The following is a 17,191-nucleotide window of genomic DNA, read 5'->3' on the forward strand; positions in this document are numbered from 1 at the left end:
TGATTTATGCAAATGAAATCAAAGTATCTGGATAAATATCAGGCAGGTATGAGATAACGGAGACACAGCGGAATATGTGTCTCTATGAACCAGCAACACATCCCTGTCGGTAAACCAGGCGACCATGTTCCCATTTATCCTCGTCAGCCTCTCACAGCGCTGACAGGAAACACAGCTGAGTTTAAAGCCAGAGGACAGCTGACATCCTGCAGGCGGCCCTGTGTGTCGGTTTGATTCCTCCTCCCTGTGCGTCACACTAAATCTTCCCCCTAATTGACAGAGCGGAGGATGTTTTGTGCCAGGCGCTGACGGCAGGAAGATAACACAGAACAGATCAGGTGTTTTAAATATCCCTCTCTTTATTCACTCGGTGCTAACGAGCAGCCGCTCTGCAGGACCTCTAATAGAGGGAGCCTCAGAAAAAACTAGTTAGTGTTTCCCCCCCGAAGATGCAAAGCTAAATACAATTTGAAGTTGATTGATTATAAAAGTGTATTTTTTCAAATCAACTAAATTATAATAATATTATATTCGTATTTTCTAAGCTTATGGCTGGAATTGTAGAATATAAAGCAGTGTACGCTCCAGAGCAGCATTCAAACTATGAACACATGCATTCTTTCACATGAACAATAAGTACATATGTATAAAATCTGTTTAACAAAAGTCTGCAGGAAAAGTTCATTAGGTTTTGTTCTTTCTCAAGAGTTTCTGTGTTAAGTACTTTATATAGGGAGGCTGTGGCGCAGTGGGATAGTGCGCTGTTTGTTCATTTTCACCTTTCTATATGTGCGGATTGGCTGCTACCTCGGGTTTAGACTGGTGCACGGAAGAGATCTCAGTGTGGTGTGAACATCGACTCAACATCAGAAACAATGTGTAAACCATATTTCTTTATTAAAGATTTAAGAAACTCCAAGCAGCATATTCATAAATAAAATCAGGGTCTCAGATGGACTGACAGACTCTATGCGATGACAGTTTCATCTTCTGACAGGGAGTAAGGGGGGGGGGGGACATGGAGACACACTTCCTGTTGACCTCCTGTCTGCCGACCAATCACAGTAAGCTTAGGGTTGCCTGCCGTAATGTGGTGGAGCACAAAGTGAAAAAGCAATGAGAAAAAGCAACCGCCACGGTTAGAAAACATCCACGGAGAGTCAGCGGGGGAGCCGTCCATGTCCGACAGAAACACATGGAACAGTTTCTTTAATGCAGGAGAGAATCTGTATTCACACAGGGACACAACAATAGCCTGTAACCCCCCCCCCATTTGGCAAACATATGATATATATCCATGGTTTATGAGCAGAGAAGTTCAAGTCCTTTCTGCAGAGTGAAGGTCAAGAAAACATCTGGATCCACAGGAATCATTTGAGGGAAATCAATGCAGTCAAAGGTCCGGAATGGACGATTCGATGCCAGCGCTTGTTGGTACTCACAATTATCAAATGAGGAACTCTTTAAAGATTCAAAGCAAAAGGTAACTTCATTGATTTATGGTTTTAGGAAACTTCGACTCAGATCAGTGCAGTTTCCCTAAACATAAAGTCTGTTCGGCCATCGAACACCAGCACGTCTTGAACATCTACATCCGTTTCATTAAGAACTCTTTAAAGGTTTAAAGCACCAGAAGAAGTGTGTTGGTCCTAAACTTAATCTCAAATCAAACAGTTTCCCTAAGAATGAACATCCTATTGGATCAATTAGCTGCTGAATCCAAAGTTCTTGTGTCGATGGAAATGAATTTAAGAAATGAAGCCCTTCATTCTGTCAAGTTCAGGTACCTCTATTTTCCTCTGCAGGCATTAAAATGACGACATTTTGGAAAAGAAACCCATTAAGAGACGGCGAGCTGCGTCTGTCAGAACTCATTAGGCCCATAAATGCACATTAATTGCACTTATGAAGGCGGAGAGAGGGGGGGGGGGGGTGTGAGGTTTCATATATCCTGTTGTCCACAAAGGTTCATCACACAGTATTCTATAAAGGAAAAACAATCTTTAGCAAACATAATCAGTCCCTCTATATTACAAGCGGTTGAGGTATGGCGCCTGCAGATGAGCCTGTGATTGCACTTTGGATAACGACCTGTGTCGTCCCTGCAGGTGATAATGGATCTCGTTAGGAAGGACTCGAGGGGAATATCTCACTCGCTCCGTCTGCCTGGAATAACTGCTCTGCTCTGCAGGAGAAAGAACTGGTATACAAGTGTCCACATTAAATTCTCTAGTATCAAAAAGTAAAGACAGATCCATATAGCTGATCGTTTTTAGACCTCTTTCTTCGGGTTAAATATAACACATAAAAACAGAGACTGTTGGACTGCGGTCTCACACCGAATGTTCCCTCTGCTTTCTTCATTTGGCACAAAATCAAAAGCCGGAAAACCAAAAATGTTATCAAAATCTGGACAAACTCAACGACATTTTGGTTTCAACATTTAGGAATTAATGGCCAAAGACCTGTTGGCTCTTTAATGGTTGAACGTTCAGTTTAGAGAGAACCTTGAGTTGGTAACCGATGCCAAACTGCTAGTGGTGTTACAAAAGCCTCAGTAGATCACTTATGGTAAATGCTTTAACTGAACTTCAAGGCATTTACCAACGTTTTGGATCCTCCTCTTCCTCCTTATCCGAGTATCTAAGTATATAAGATGACTACTGAACAGTAGAAAGTGCTGGTATTTATATAACTATCAGTAACCCATCTCTGGCTGAGACTGGAAATACCGTTTTGGGATGAATTGGGACAAAATGCCCAAAGCTTGATCTCCAAAGTCAATGCATTTTGGGTTTGAGTCATCTTCGAGAATTGAACTGCTCGATTAAAAGAAAGGTGATTTAAGAGCTAGAGGTCAGTAATCTTTGTGCCAAACTTCATGGGAATTGCTTAAATATTTCAGCACCAAACCAGGTTGCCATATGTGGAGAAATGTCTGGGTTGTAGAGTTTAAAAACGAAGCATCTCTTTTAAAGGGCATTACGGTGTTGATCGTTATTGGTCAGAGAAGACTGCTCCAGCATCATATTTCCCGATGAGTCCAATCTTGGATGATCCATTAACAGTAATGGAACAAAAGCAGCTCAGCACGTCAAAATGTCCGTACCTATGATCAAGGTGAGATCGCAGCCCAAGAGTCTCTCTCCTTCCCCACCTGAACCTCCTCACCTGGACAGTACTGATGCCAAATAAAAAGCTACTTTAAAAAACAAACCACTTAGCCGAGTGTAAAATATGAACCCCCCCCCCCCCCAATGATACACCATTTACAGTCAACGTAAGAAAATGAATGCAGACTTTAGATCTGAAGAACGATGTGTACTATATATTTAATACAAACGAAAGAAGATTGTGATCGTTTCCGTCTGCAGATATTACCAGGTTGGTACAGAGGTGCATAACAGTAGGTGTCCAACACTAACATGTCCCTACAGCGGTGCATCATGGGTAATCGTTTACATCGATGAGTTGTGGAGAGACATCGTTTAAATTCGGCACTTAGAAAACAATCACAATGAATTCCGCCTCATTGTCTCATATTGAACAAAATTTACAAAGCCATTCAAACAGTCAGAACTTTTCATCGATTTATATATAGATTTTTTTATCTCGTTTTGTGGGTTTTTTATAACTCAACTTATTATTCAAAATACACTTTGACCTCACTTCGTTCTCTTGGTATTTACACCTATGTACAAGAGAAAAACTAACCCCCCCCCACCATCCCGGCCATGCCCACAATCTTTTCCCGGCTTTTCTGAACAGGTAGTGAGATACAAAATCTTTTTTGTACACATTTTTTCTCCCATAATAGTTTTCCTCTAAAGACCCCACCTCATATTCAAACCAAAGTCCAGGGGCGACTCACTCCATCCCTATATGGATGTGCTGTGGGTGGCATCAATGGCTTCGGGTATGGGTCCTGCGGAGACTGCCTGGTAGGACATTGGCATGGGGGTCTTGCCAGGGCTCTGCCGGAAGAGCCCCCCGTTGGGCGCCCTGTGTTTGCACTGCATGGTGCCGCTGAGGCTGGTGCTGCTGAGCGGGTGGTGGTGGTGCAGGGGCAATGTGTTGCTGCCAGGGCCCTGGGAGAGGTGGTGCGTCCTGCCTAGGGTCCCCCCATGGTGAGGGTGGGGTAGAGGAGGCGGCGGACCCCCCTCCCCGGGCAGGAAGGTGGTCACAGCGAGGCCCGAGGGCTGGTAGGACTCCGGGCCCGGCATCAGAGAGGCCTGGCTGGGCTGCATGCTGCCGATGTCCAGCGCAGAGATCTCGATAGAGGGGCCGGGGATCTGCTTGTGGGCCAAGTCCTCGTCCAAAAGACTGTTCATACGACGATGCACCTGTTCCAGGTTCACCTCCTTGTCCTATAAGAGGAGGGAGTGGGGGAGGACAGAGGAGAGACAGGGGGGGAGGACAAAGAGGCTGAGATTGGCGATGGGCCGGTTTCTCAGACTGTTCTCAATGTCTCGCCGTTTGGTGGCCTTTAAATGGTAGACTGAGGTTTGACACTTTCTTTTTTATTCTGTTGCCAAAGAAACCAATTTGTTTGTGCACCTTGAAATCAAACTTGGCCAGTGAGGATTAAAGGTTTGATGTCTGGAGAAAAGCAACGCTGGAGCCAAACGGACTGGAGGTGGTTTGTTGTAAAGGCTGCGTCCTTCTCTTTAGTTTGTCTGAGGATTCTGAAGGTTTGCATGAATGCTTTGAAGGATTTCTGCTGAAGCAATCTTTGATTTCTGATCTGGATTTGCTGCTTCATTTGACCTCCAAGTAAACTGAGTTTTCGTTGGGTTTACAGATAGATATTCAGGCAAAAAACGGTCTAAAACTGGAGTCAGAATTTGGGTTTTTGGATATTTTCGGTGTTTTCTTTACTTTTAAAATGTCCTGAACATTAAAATAACCTCCTTGTGTTTTCCTCTCCTCCGTGGTGTATTTTCCACACTACCCTTGAAGCCTCCCTGCAGCAGGATCAGAGAATCGGTCCGCTATCTGAACAATTTAATCAAAACATCGGCTGACACTGCACCTCCCGCTGACTGCAGCCATGCATACTTGTTAGGCATTAATAGACACTTGAGTGTTTCCCTGTTGAACCGCGGGTCTGCCTCAGCACACTGGGTCAGGGGAAGGTAAAGGACAAGGTGTAAAAACAAACACGGGACGCGTGACTCGCATATCAACCGCCTGATCTGAACGCACTCTGCGTCCGAGCTGTGGCAGAGAAAGCCTGTTTTGTGTCGTGTATTTGCAGAGAATCTAAAACGGCCAGCCTCTTTACAACAAACGTCAGCGAGGGTCCCTGAACGCAGCGTGGCTTGGCTCCAGCATTGGATTCACTTCAACTCAGAGGTACATGGTATTAGTCACGGTAACTCTTCACAGTGACACAAGTGATATTCAGAACAATGCACATGACACATTTACAGCGGATATTACAACACATATTATTAGATATTCAGATATGTTTTATAACGGATATATAATGGATTTGTGTTGCAATGCGTGTAATCCGGGCACTGTGATGGTAATATCACACCACCAGTAACTTCATGTTTCAACAAATACATCAGGATCAATTTGTCCTTGACAAGAATCTTCATTTCAAGTTAATATTCGTAGATTTATTGATGTTTTTCTTACTAAAACATCACTTAATGTGGCATCAGCCTTGAGAAATGCTACAGCGTGCAATGAGGAAGTGTATATTCAGCAGCAAAGTAAACACTGAGGTTAGTAGAAATGAAACGAGTCACGGTGAGTCTCTGAAAGGCAGCTGGTTTTGATCTGAGATGAAAACGCTTTCGCATGCCGTCTGTTTGTTGAGGTAGAGTAGTGGAGAAAGCACTTCCTGTGTAATAGCAGCTTGTGAAAGCACACTTGAGGAAAGCTCAGATTCTCGGAGTATGTTGATCCACCGTGCATCAGAGGCTAAGCATCTGTCTACAGCCTTTCAAACCTTAGAGGAACAAGCAAACATACGACGTGTTTGTTGTCTAAATGATCTCCAGAAGCTCCGCTCAGAGCCAATTAAAACATCTCCGTTCAGGCTATTGTTTCCCGACTGGCATCTCATTAAAATATGTTTTCAGAGCCGTCAAACTGGCGGCTAGCCGGAATAAATAAATGCCGGGGATTAAAACCTCAGCTGGTCGTTAAAGACAGACTGCAAGATGTAAGTGCAGAGGAGGAAAGTAGCAGGCGTCTGAAAGCATCCATTAATTTGGAAAACAAACAGCTCCTCTAATGAGTGCTGCCAGTGGGGGGGATTTTAAATCACTCTCCCTCCTGTGACTTTGCAAATAAAGCAACTGTTGAGTGGGTTGTGCTCGAGTGATAAGAACAGTTTCTGGTTCATTTTGGATCAAATAGTCACTACTTTTAATAGCAGATCTCTCTCCGTTAGAGGAGTTTGTCTCTTGTATCTGAAGCAGTAATCAGAGGTGTTTCAGTGGTCAGAGCACACGCTGGAGATAGAAGCGAATTATCTGGTAATGTTCAACTGAAGCTATGTGATTGAAAGTCTACTTAACCTTCCTGTTAAACCTGCAGCCAAAAGCCCCGCTGTGTCTCAAGTTGCGTAATCCTGCACTCACACTTAATGGAATAACTGTGCTAGAGAAGAATGGCTAAAGGCTGATGATAAACTAGGTGGTGTGCTCCGTGGTGGGCTAGCTAGGTGCAGCGGTTGCTCTGGTGAACAGTATACCTATCAGAGGTATATGTGTGGGTTTCTCTTTCACTATTTACCCTGCCCTTATACTCAAAGAAGCCATTGTCTTTTTAATCAGGGTAAATCGTCCAGTCTTTCATAATATGGTCCGATAACGGCTAACGATAACGCTGCTAGCTAGGTAGCTTGCAGACAAATCTAAAATCCTTTATGAGTCCGACAGAGGGGAAATGGACATTCTGTCTTCTGACCCATCCCAGTGTTAGGAGCAGTGGGCTGCAGTGTAATAAGGACAGTATCTAGAATTGAGACACAGCGACGTTCTGTTGAAACGTTAACTTCTAGCTTGAGTGTTTGCTGGAGGCTTCTGGGACCAACATCTGCTTTGCAAGGCTAATTTGCTCATTAGCTAAGTAACAATCCATTATCTTGGAATAAAATGTGTTTGAGTAATCTGGCTTTGTGAGGCTAATCTGGAAGTAGGACTTTGAAAATATGAGCTTTCTGAATGGAGGATTTGTCAGGCTTGTTTAATTGTGTCACACTTCAAAAATATGTCGGTACTTTCGTACTTTGTTTTCTGCCGCTGAGCGAACAAGAACAAGAACTTGTGCTTTCTTGTTGGGTGATTTTAAAAGGCTGTGCATGAAAAGGCACTGAGCTGCGTTACGGCTCTTTCCTTCACAGTGCAACGGTTGTTCATTGTGTTCAACAGGTCAACAACACGTACAGTAACGTGAGCCCTTATGAAATGTGTTCACACAGTTAAAGATGAAGGGAAACAGAGCAAGGAGAAACAGAAAGGCACAGTAAGAACCACGAGGGTTTTAACGCAGAGTGAAAGGCTATCCGATTACAACTGTAACGATCACGTCGTCTGCATAGAGGGACATCCAAATTCAAAACCGATTCAGAGCAAAGGCTTTATTTGAATTCTTTAACGGTTCTTTCTTAGAGATCTGAGACATCCGTTTCTGGAAATACATTTTCTCATAAGGATTTAGATTCATTGGTTTTATCGTTGGAGGTCTTAATGAGCTTTAAGGCAGCTTTGTTTTTAGTTAGTTAAACACCTGCCACATGTTCTGAGCTCCTGCATCAACAGAATGACTCTCAATGTTATCCAGAACAACTCCACAAAGGTTGTTAGGGATTATTTCATATCTTATCGCAGCCATGGTGTTAAGGGTTAGATATTTGATCAATTGAATGAAGAAATTAAGTCTCTTCCTCCTAATATTTATTTACAGAACTGAGAAGGCAACATGAATTCAGGGTACGGGGCACGCTTCTGCTCAGTTACGGCTTTACAAGTTGACCAAAAACAAACCAAAGGACCTCGTCGACGGCACAGATGTTATTATTTATGCTGTATTTGTTTATTTTTGATAGTTGTATAGGAGGTCTATTCTGACCTGTATCAATAGCTTCTGCTTCATCCCAGCCTCTCTCTCTGTCTGTCCAAATGTCCCTCCTCCCCTCCGATGAAGCAGTTGTAATGTCATTATATGTCAATGGACCAGAAACCCTTGCCAGTCTGTAATCCTTAGTAACCTGCACGAGATCATAGACAGTCAAGTGTAAAAGAATAAAATGATAAACAAAGGAAAGATGTAGAGAGGAGAGAACACGGCGTCCACATTGACATATAATTAGCAATAAGACGTGACACAGTGACAGTATCAGGGTAATGACGGGGGATGAGGGAGACAGATCTTATTGCTACAGGGCGACACACCCAGAGGAAACCGTCTGCGCACACTTTAGTTTATGGATCCACGTAAAGCTCCGCTACGCCCCTGCCCCCCCCCCCCGTCACAAAGCTGCCTCTTGTGATTGGCTGAGTGGAGGTAGATGCAGGTCCCAGATACACACTATACACCTACTTTAAAGAGTCCTCTCCTGCTAATGTTCAGGTGTGTATCAGTATGTAGAGTCTCTACTTTAAAGAGTCCTCTCCTGCTGATGTTCAGGTGTATATCAGTATGTAGAGTCTCTACTTTAAAGAGTCCTCTCCTGCTGATGTTCAGGTGTATATCAGTATGTAGTGTCTCTACTTTAAAGAGTCCTCTCCTGCTGATGTTCAGGTGTATATCAGTATGTAGTGTCTCTACTTTAAAGAGTCCTCTCCTGCTGATGTTCAGGTGTATATCAGTATGTAGAGTCTCTACTTTAAAGAGTCCTCTCCTGCTGATGTTCAGGTGTATATCAGTATGTAGTGTCTCTACTTTAAAGAGTCCTCTCCTGCTGATGTTCAGGTGTATATCAGTATGTAGTGTCTCTACTTTAAAGAGTCCTCTCCTGCTGATGTTCAGGTGTATATCAGTATGTAGTGTCTCTACTTTAAAGAGTCCTCTCCTGCTGATGTTCAGGTGTATATCAGTATGTAGTGTCTCTACTTTAAAGAGTCCTCTCCTGCTGATGTTCAGGTGTATATCAGTATGTAGTGTCTCTACTTTAAAGAGTCCTCTCCTGCTGATGTTCAGGTGTATATCAGTATGTAGTGTCTCTACTTTAAAGAGTCCTCTCCTGCTGATGTTCAGGTGTATATCAGTATGTAGAGTCTCTACTTTAAAGAGTCCTCTCCTGCTGATGTTCAGGTGTATATCAGTATGTAGTGTCTCTACTTTAAAGAGTCCTCTCCTGCTGATGTTCAGGTGTATATCAGTATGTAGTGTCTCTACTTTAAAGAGTCCTCTCCTGCTGATGTTCAGGTGTATATCAGTATGTAGTGTCTCTACTTTAAAGAGTCCTCTCCTGCTGATGTTCAGGTGTATATCAGTATGTAGTGTCTCTACTTTAAAGAGTCCTCTCCTGCTGATGTTCAGGTGTATATCAGTATGTAGTGTCTCTACTTTAAAGAGTCCTCTCCTGCTGATGTTCAGGTGTATATCAGTATGTAGTGTCTCTACTTTAAAGAGTCCTCTCCTGCTGATGTTCAGGTGTATATCAGTATGTAGTGTCTCTACTTTAAAGAGTCCTCTCCTGCTGATGTTCAGGTGTATATCAGTATGTAGTGTCTCTACTTTAAAGAGTCCTCTCCTGCTGATGTTCAGGTGTATATCAGTATGTAGTGTCTCTACTTTAAAGAGTCCTCTCCTGCTGATGTTCAGGTGTATATCAGTATGTAGTGTCTCTACTTTAAAGAGTCCTCTCCTGCTGATGTTCAGGTGTATATCAGTATGTAGTGTCTCTACTTTAAAGAGTCCTCTCCTGCTGATGTTCAGGTGTATATCAGTATGTAGTGTCTCTACTTTAAAGAGTCCTCTCCTGCTGATGTTCAGGTGTATATCAGTATGTAGTGTCTCTACTTTAAAGAGTCCTCTCCTGCTGATGTTCAGGTGTATATCAGTATGTAGAGTCTCTACTTTAAAGAGTCCTCTCCTGCTGATGTTCAGGTGTATATCAGTATGTAGAGTCTCTACTTTAAAGAGTCCTCTCCTGCTGATGTTCAGGTGTATATCAGTATGTAGAGTCTCTACTTTAAAGAGTCCTCTCCTGCTGATGTTCAGGTGTATATCAGTATGTAGTGTCTCTACTTTAAAGAGTCCTCTCCTGCTGATGTTCAGGTGTATATCAGTATGTAGAGTCTCTACTTTAAAGAGTCCTCTCCTGCTGATGTTCAGGTGTATATCAGTATGTAGAGTCTCTACTTTAAAGAGTCCTCTCCTGCTGATGTTCAGGTGTATATCAGTATGTAGAGTCTCTACTTTAAAGAGTCCTCTCCTGCTGATGTTCAGGTGTATATCAGTATGTAGCGTCGTGTAGATGTTCAGTCTGAATTCAGTTAATTGATATTTATCTGCACTAAACACATGAACTATCAGATGCTTCCAGTTATTGTTCCTTAATATTTATCAGAGTTCATTAATCTTAATGAGCGTGTTCTCCTCTTCTGAAGGTGTCACTGTCAGCTCGGTGTCATTACTCACAGCAAGGTGGTGACGGACTGCTGCATGCTTTCTATTCAGGAGGCACTTCAGAGAGGCTGGGGGATCTATGAGCAATAACAGCGACTGACTGGATAATGTCACCGTTAATGTTCAGACGCGGGGCGAGCTGCACGTCCACGATATCATGAATTACTTTTCTTACAAGGAGCTCTCAGTGAAAGGGAGAGTGTCCAGAAGAGTGTTATCCTCCTCCTGCTAATTATAATCTCTCCTCACAACCCTTGGGTGCAGGACATTACCAAAGCTTCACAGAAAATGCGTTTATAACAATAAGTCAATAGCCAGCTCTTGAATGGCGGCACCGTGGGATTCAATCACTAAAGTCTGCGGGTTCACGACGGTGGTCCTGCAGGGGAGACCCGCTAACACGCTAACATACTAATCCCACACTAAGGCCTCCAGTGTATGCGTCAAGCAAAAATAAAAAGGAGCTGCGCGTGTTAGTAAAGGGGATGGTCCAGTGGAGTGTGCTGTGTGCTTTAACCCTCCTGTTGTGTTCGCCCCCCCCACCCCTCACTCTGGTCACTATGAGTCACTGCAGTGAATAAACAGGTGTGTCCTATCTGAGGTTGGTTAGGGTAACCCTTCCCTATAGGGGCCATTCTGTGACCGGGAAACCACTCAGAACTCAATGGAGGTTGTGATGAGTCGAGGCTCAGATGCCTGCTGGGGAGGACATCACGAGGCCTGAAGCGATCACATGTTTGTGATGAAAGCAGTAAATCTGAACTCGACAGGAGGGCTAAAAGAAACAGATGTGTGCAAGTGTAGGACGAGGTGGACGGGGAGCGATGGTTGGATAAAAGAAAAAATGGAGGAGGGGTAATAATAATAATAATAATAAGAAGAAGAAGAAGGAGAGACCAAATTTGATTTCAATGATGGTTTCAGAGCACATCCTGCTAGCACTAGCTGCCCTAACCCCCTCTCCTCTACAGCTGGGTGTACTGGAGCTCCACTAAGTCGGGGCTCGCGTCTGCGGCTGGATCCTTAAAGTAGAGTGTGGCAGTGTCTTCCCCCTGCAGACCCGTCCGCCGGACCCTGTGCTCGGTCACCTCTTTGGGCTGCTCCTGCCGGCAGCGGTTGCTGTTCCACCAGGCCTCCAGCCCGGCCACCAGGCAGGCCAGCAGCAGGCCGGCCGCCAGGATGCAGAAGACGCCGGCAAAGCTGTGCAGCTTGAGGGAGCGGCCGTCGGGGTGAGCGCTGGCGTGGCTGTTGAGGTCGCAGCGGCCCGTCCGAGGCCACCACTTCTGCTTCATGATGTCCAGGTCGCCTTTCTCCTGGAGCTCCAAGATCCTGGAGGAGAGACAAGGAAGTGAGGGGGGGGGGGGATAACCATCACAGACTCACTCTGTACATCTAATGCTACTTACTTCATCTATTGCTTTATCCATTTCTATTTTGAGATGTTTCTATTTTTAGAATTGTTTGTTTCTATCTTATGTTTCATACTGCTGCAACGCAACGATGTCCCAGTTTGGGATGAATCAAGCATCTTATAGTATCGCATGCCGATAAAAAGCTCATAGTGTGTGAGGTCTAAAAGTCAGAAAAACATCCCGGTGAAGTTTGTGGAATGATCCAGTTGAAAACATTATAGAGTAGTCTGATGGAAATATGAAGCATCGTCTCAGTACACGGTGTCAAACCCTGAGGGAGAAGCTGCCGAATCAGTGTGATCAGGATCACATCATTAACACCCCCCCCACACACACACACACAGGCCTGGTCAATGTGTCTGTGTGAAGCCTCGTCTTCGCTGTAACCTCGTTAGTGAAAGGATTCGATGTGTGCGGTCACATGACGTGTTGAGCGGAGTTAATCGATGGCAGGGAGCCGGGGTTAGAATGTAAGATAACGGTCATTCAGAACAATCATCGAGCCTCCATTCCTGTTCTCGGCTCCTGAGGACAGGAACTGTTTTACCCCATTAAAGATGAATGATGGTGATAGTGATGCTTTCAGCTGGATAGATTTTCTTTGCTTTGTCTCGACTTGACGTTCGGGAATATTTTGCTCAGGTATCTAAACTCAAACCCACTCCATCACTGTCCCCTCCCCCATGGCTCGGGTCTGCAGCCCTGGGGTGTTGCTGCTACCTCTCTTACGGCGCTCTGGCTCTCTGTGGTTGCTGGTTCCTGAGACAGTTTATAGTTTCTGGACCCCTTGGAGTCCTTCTTATCGGTGCGTAGAGCTTTAGTTCCCTTAGTTTATCAAACTTGTGTTTTTTAAGTATGTTATGCCCCGTGTAGCGCTGGGATGACTTTTAGCAATGAGAAGTGCTTTACAATATACCATTATTATAATTATTACTGAGAATGTTGTTGATACACTCTGAACTGTTGAAAACCTCGGACGGAGGAGGAGATCTTCAGGAGTGGTCGCTGTGTCACCTCGTGGCTGCAGAACAGGTCAATTCTCCGGCCGTTACCTTCATAATAAACCTTCAGTGTTTGCCATCAAGTTCCAGCTCTCCTGTGTCCTCTGGGTTTCCACTCCAGAGGGTTCCATCACAGCAGTATGTCATATGTTTGGGATGTGATGAAGAAACCACTACTATAATGAGTGTGTCGTATGAAGTCACAGTGACGGTTTGCAACGATGGGAGTGAGAGAGCTGATTGGATGGGCTGCTGCAGGACGCATCACAGTCCAGCCCTCGGGGGACTGCAGCATGCAGGAGCTCCTCTGCTTTGAGCTGCGGTTAAAAACAATCCGAGCTCAATTTGCTGCTTTTAATCTGCTGAAGGTCAGCGCACGACACCCTCCATCCAACATCACCCAGAGACCCCCCAGGGATGAAACAGGGGGGTGGGGGTTATTATTAACGGCAGGATTATCAAACGCAGACCGGGCTCAGAGGGAATGCTGCAGTTATGGGATGTGCAGATAATGGATCCTCTCCGAACAATGGCTCTGCCCTCCGTTTAACACCATACACATTAGTCCTGCACTCCATCTGATCAAAAGCTGGGTCACAGTTCAATATAAAGAGGTGTCCAGTGCAGGAATACAATGCTGCATGGGACTGGAGTAACTTGAAGCTCTGAGATTCAGGAGGTATTTTAAAGTTAGGGAAGTGTTACATGGACTACATTTATGACCTCCACCGTCTCAGAGCGATCGATTCCAGGCGGCTGAGAACGGCTCCAGGTCTCGCAGCTTTGGTTCGTGATGTAATAACGTGCAGATTTTCTAAATGATCTACAAGAATTTTAAAAAACTCGCTCTGGGATCAATTTGTGTTTGTGAACAAAGAGGAGATTAAATCTGCTGAAAGATCTCACCCTTCAGCCTCTAATGATGCGATCACACGTCTCTGTGTTTACGCTTTAAAACCCGCCGCAGATTAATGGACTTTAGGTTCTTATTGATTCAGGAGTTTCCAAACACCTTCATCACTCCTCAAACACCTGCAAGCCTCCGCTGGCTTCCAGAGGAGTCTGCACGACACTCATCCAGGGCGTCCCGCGTTACCATTAATCTCAGAGCTGTGATTGCGACAGACAGGATTTACAGGCGATTAATGGAGGTTTAACACCAACAAAGAAGACGGTAAGCCTCTGACCTTCACCATTAACTCCCCGTCAGACTCTGTTCCTCTGAGGAGAGAATCAGCTGACAGGAGGAGGAAGGCTTTCATCTAAAGGCTGAGGAGGAACACTCAGATACAACACTAACAGCTCCACCTGCAGGACGCTCTGCACACATCGTGGCTTTAACGAGCAGTAAGAGAAAAACTAAGACATTTTCTAAGATAAACCTCTCAAATCTAGAAGTCAGGGAGCTACATTTCTGACGTAAAGTTAGCACCGTAGTAATGTTTGAGTTATTTTCAAATACAATCTGTTATCTTGGAAATTCAAACGTTTTTCTCAGATTCTCATTTTAAGAAACGTGCTGCAGCTTCAGAGAGGATGCAGATATAGAAACTCACATCAGAACTCATGCAGGAACATCTGCAGCAGCTCTTCAACACATGCAGAAACATCTGCAGCAGCTCTTCAACACCTGCAGAAACATCTGCAGCAGCTCTTCAACTCATGCAGAAACATCTGCAGCAGCTCTTCAACACATGCAGAAACATCTGCAGCAGCTCTTCAACACATGCAGAAACATCTGCAGCAGCTCTTCAACACATGCAGAAACATCTGCAGCAGCTCTTCAACTCATGCAGAAACATCTGCAGCAGCTCTTCAACACATACAGAAACATCTGCAGCAGCTCTTCAACACATACAGAAACATCTGCAGCAGCTCTTCAACACATACAGAAACATCTGCAGCAGCTCTTCAACATCTGCAGCATCTAGAGAACATTCAGCAGAGGAAACATGAGCAGTTTACTAAAAGCTGCAGAAACCAAACGCTGCAAGAAGCTCCAACACAACGGAGACCAGGGGACACTAAAGAGAGACGCACACAGCTGGAGACCAGGGGACACTAAAGAGAGACGCACACAGCTGGAGACCAGGGGACACTAAAGAGAGACGCACGCAGCTGGAGACCAGGGGACACTAAAGAGAGACGCACACAGCTGGAGACCAGGGGACACTAAAGAGAAACGCACACAGCTGGAGACCAGGGGACACTAAAGAGAGACGCACACAGCTGGAGACCAGGGGACACTAAAGAGAGACGCACGCAGCTGGAGACCAGGGGACACTAAAGAGAGACGCACACAGCTGGAGACCAGGGGACACTAAAAAGAGACGCACACAGCTGGAGACCAGGGGACACTAAAGAGAGACGCACACAGCTGGAGACCAGGGGACACTAAAGAGAGACGCACACAGCTGGAGACCAGGGGACACTAAAGAGAGACGCACACAGCTGGAGACCGGAGCGCTGGGGGACGTTCAGGACCATAAAGCTGTCTCTGTCTCTGTCTCTGTTGTTGTTCTCCTGAAATGTTTTCTGGTCTTATTCTAAAGAAGTGATCACATGACTCCTTCTGATGTCACTGCAGATCTGCTGTGAGCTAGCTCGCTAACGTAGCTAACCTTCAGATATCCTGACTCACTTCCAGTTCTGAGACAGATTCAGTCTGAGACGTATCAAACTCTCTGGATGTTTTCCAGGGGATGTCTGGTGCAGGACTCACTTCTGGGAGAACAGGTCTCTGTAGGGGCTGCCGTGCTGCATGGCGATGCCGTACCCCTTGCTGCTCATGCTGTTCCCCGACACGGTGATGGTGCAGTCGTCGTCCGTCAGCGCCGCGTACTCCAGCACCGCCATGTCCCACAGGAAGGCGTACGGACCCTTCTTCGCCTGCAGACATCGTGCAGGGAACAGAAAGCACACGTTCTGATACACTGCACATGCTCTGTGAGGAAAGATCTATGAGGCTTTGAAGCCCAGAGGTTTTCCAGATCTGGAGAAGGATTTTTCTAGGTTTCCCAATTTCTACCTGTATGTTGTGTTTTTGGATTAGCAGTGAATAACTTGCAGAACCTGTTGCAGAACTAAAACCTATGAGGAGGCACTTCTACTTATTTCCTCTGATGTATTATCTAAACATACTGACACCTCCCACCTGATTTACTTCATGAATAAAGTGCTACAGACACAGGGTTTAAAGACCTTTAGCATGCACGATATTCTTTGCAATGACTTCTTAACACTGGATCGATAAAGTTTTCCAATAGTGTTGAGGGTCAATCATTGTGATCAGACTAGAAGCTGCTTCTGGATTAGAACATGCTAAATGAATCCCTGAAGTAAAGACTTCTGTGCAGAACTGATCAGAGTTCTTCAGATCATCTGTAGTTATGATGGAGCTTCTCTGTCTCTGTTCCTCATGGAGGATAAACAACCTCTCAGTTTGATAATAAAGCATGAATAGAGACAGTGTCCTCGGGAGTGTGTGTGTGTGTGTGTGTGTGTGTGTGTGTGTGTGTGTGTGTGTGTGTGTGTGTGTGTGTGTGTGTGTCTGCAGCCAAGAAGCATTCAACAATTACAATAAACTGATTAAAATGCATGTAGCTGCTGGGATGCTGGGAGAACACGTCAAAGAAAGAACAATGAAAGAGAGGAGGGGTGTGTGTGTGTGTGTGTGTGTGTGTGTGTGTGTGTGTGCGTGTGTGTGTGTGTGTGTGTTCATCATGCAAATGGCAGTATAATGGATGCTCTCTGAGCCGATTTGTCTCTGATGCTAATTTATCATCGTCGGCTTTTTGGGAGATCTATGAGCACAATAGCGTACAGAAGACACACACACACACACACACACACACACACACACACACACACACACACACACACACACACACACACACACACACACACACACACACACACACACACACACACACACAAACACAAACACACACACTAATTGGTGTATTGTGCATCTGCTGTTGCAATTAAGGGATGAGTAAACAGAGGAGTGAGTGTGTTTTTTGCCTGCTGTGAATTAAACAGGATGTGTGTGTGTGTGTGTGTGTGTGTGTGTGTGTGTGTGTGTGTGTGTGTCTGTGTGTGTGTGTGTGTGTGTATGAATCACAGCCAGTGAAACACTAGTGCAGAGACTGATAGACCGGTCATTAATTCACATGAATCACA

At 45.0% G+C, this 17,191-nt stretch overlaps 1 protein-coding gene across 3 annotated transcripts in view; it reads right to left on the reverse strand.

Annotated features, from left to right (window-relative positions):
* Positions 1 to 928: 928 nt before the first annotated feature.
* LOC134871421 (glutamate receptor ionotropic, delta-1-like) overlaps positions 929 to 17,191 on the reverse strand; it is a 139,070-nt gene continuing 122,807 nt past the window's right edge. For 2 of the 3 annotated variants that reach the window (XM_063894205.1, XM_063894204.1), the window contains 4 exons: positions 15,732 to 15,898; positions 11,685 to 11,925; positions 8,092 to 8,230; positions 929 to 4,367 (listed from right to left, as the gene is read on the reverse strand). In XM_063894205.1, the coding sequence (XP_063750275.1) occupies positions 3,904 to 4,367; positions 8,092 to 8,230; positions 11,685 to 11,925; positions 15,732 to 15,898 (1,011 nt within the window). In that variant the 3' untranslated portion in view covers positions 929 to 3,903. The remainder of the gene's footprint in view (positions 4,368 to 8,091; positions 8,231 to 11,684; positions 11,926 to 15,731; positions 15,899 to 17,191) is intronic. The other variant, XM_063894203.1, reaches the window with a different exon arrangement.

Source organism: Eleginops maclovinus, chromosome 10 (genome assembly GCF_036324505.1).
Source record: "Eleginops maclovinus isolate JMC-PN-2008 ecotype Puerto Natales chromosome 10, JC_Emac_rtc_rv5, whole genome shotgun sequence".
In the NCBI taxonomy this organism is placed as follows: domain Eukaryota; kingdom Metazoa; phylum Chordata; class Actinopteri; order Perciformes; family Eleginopidae; genus Eleginops; species Eleginops maclovinus.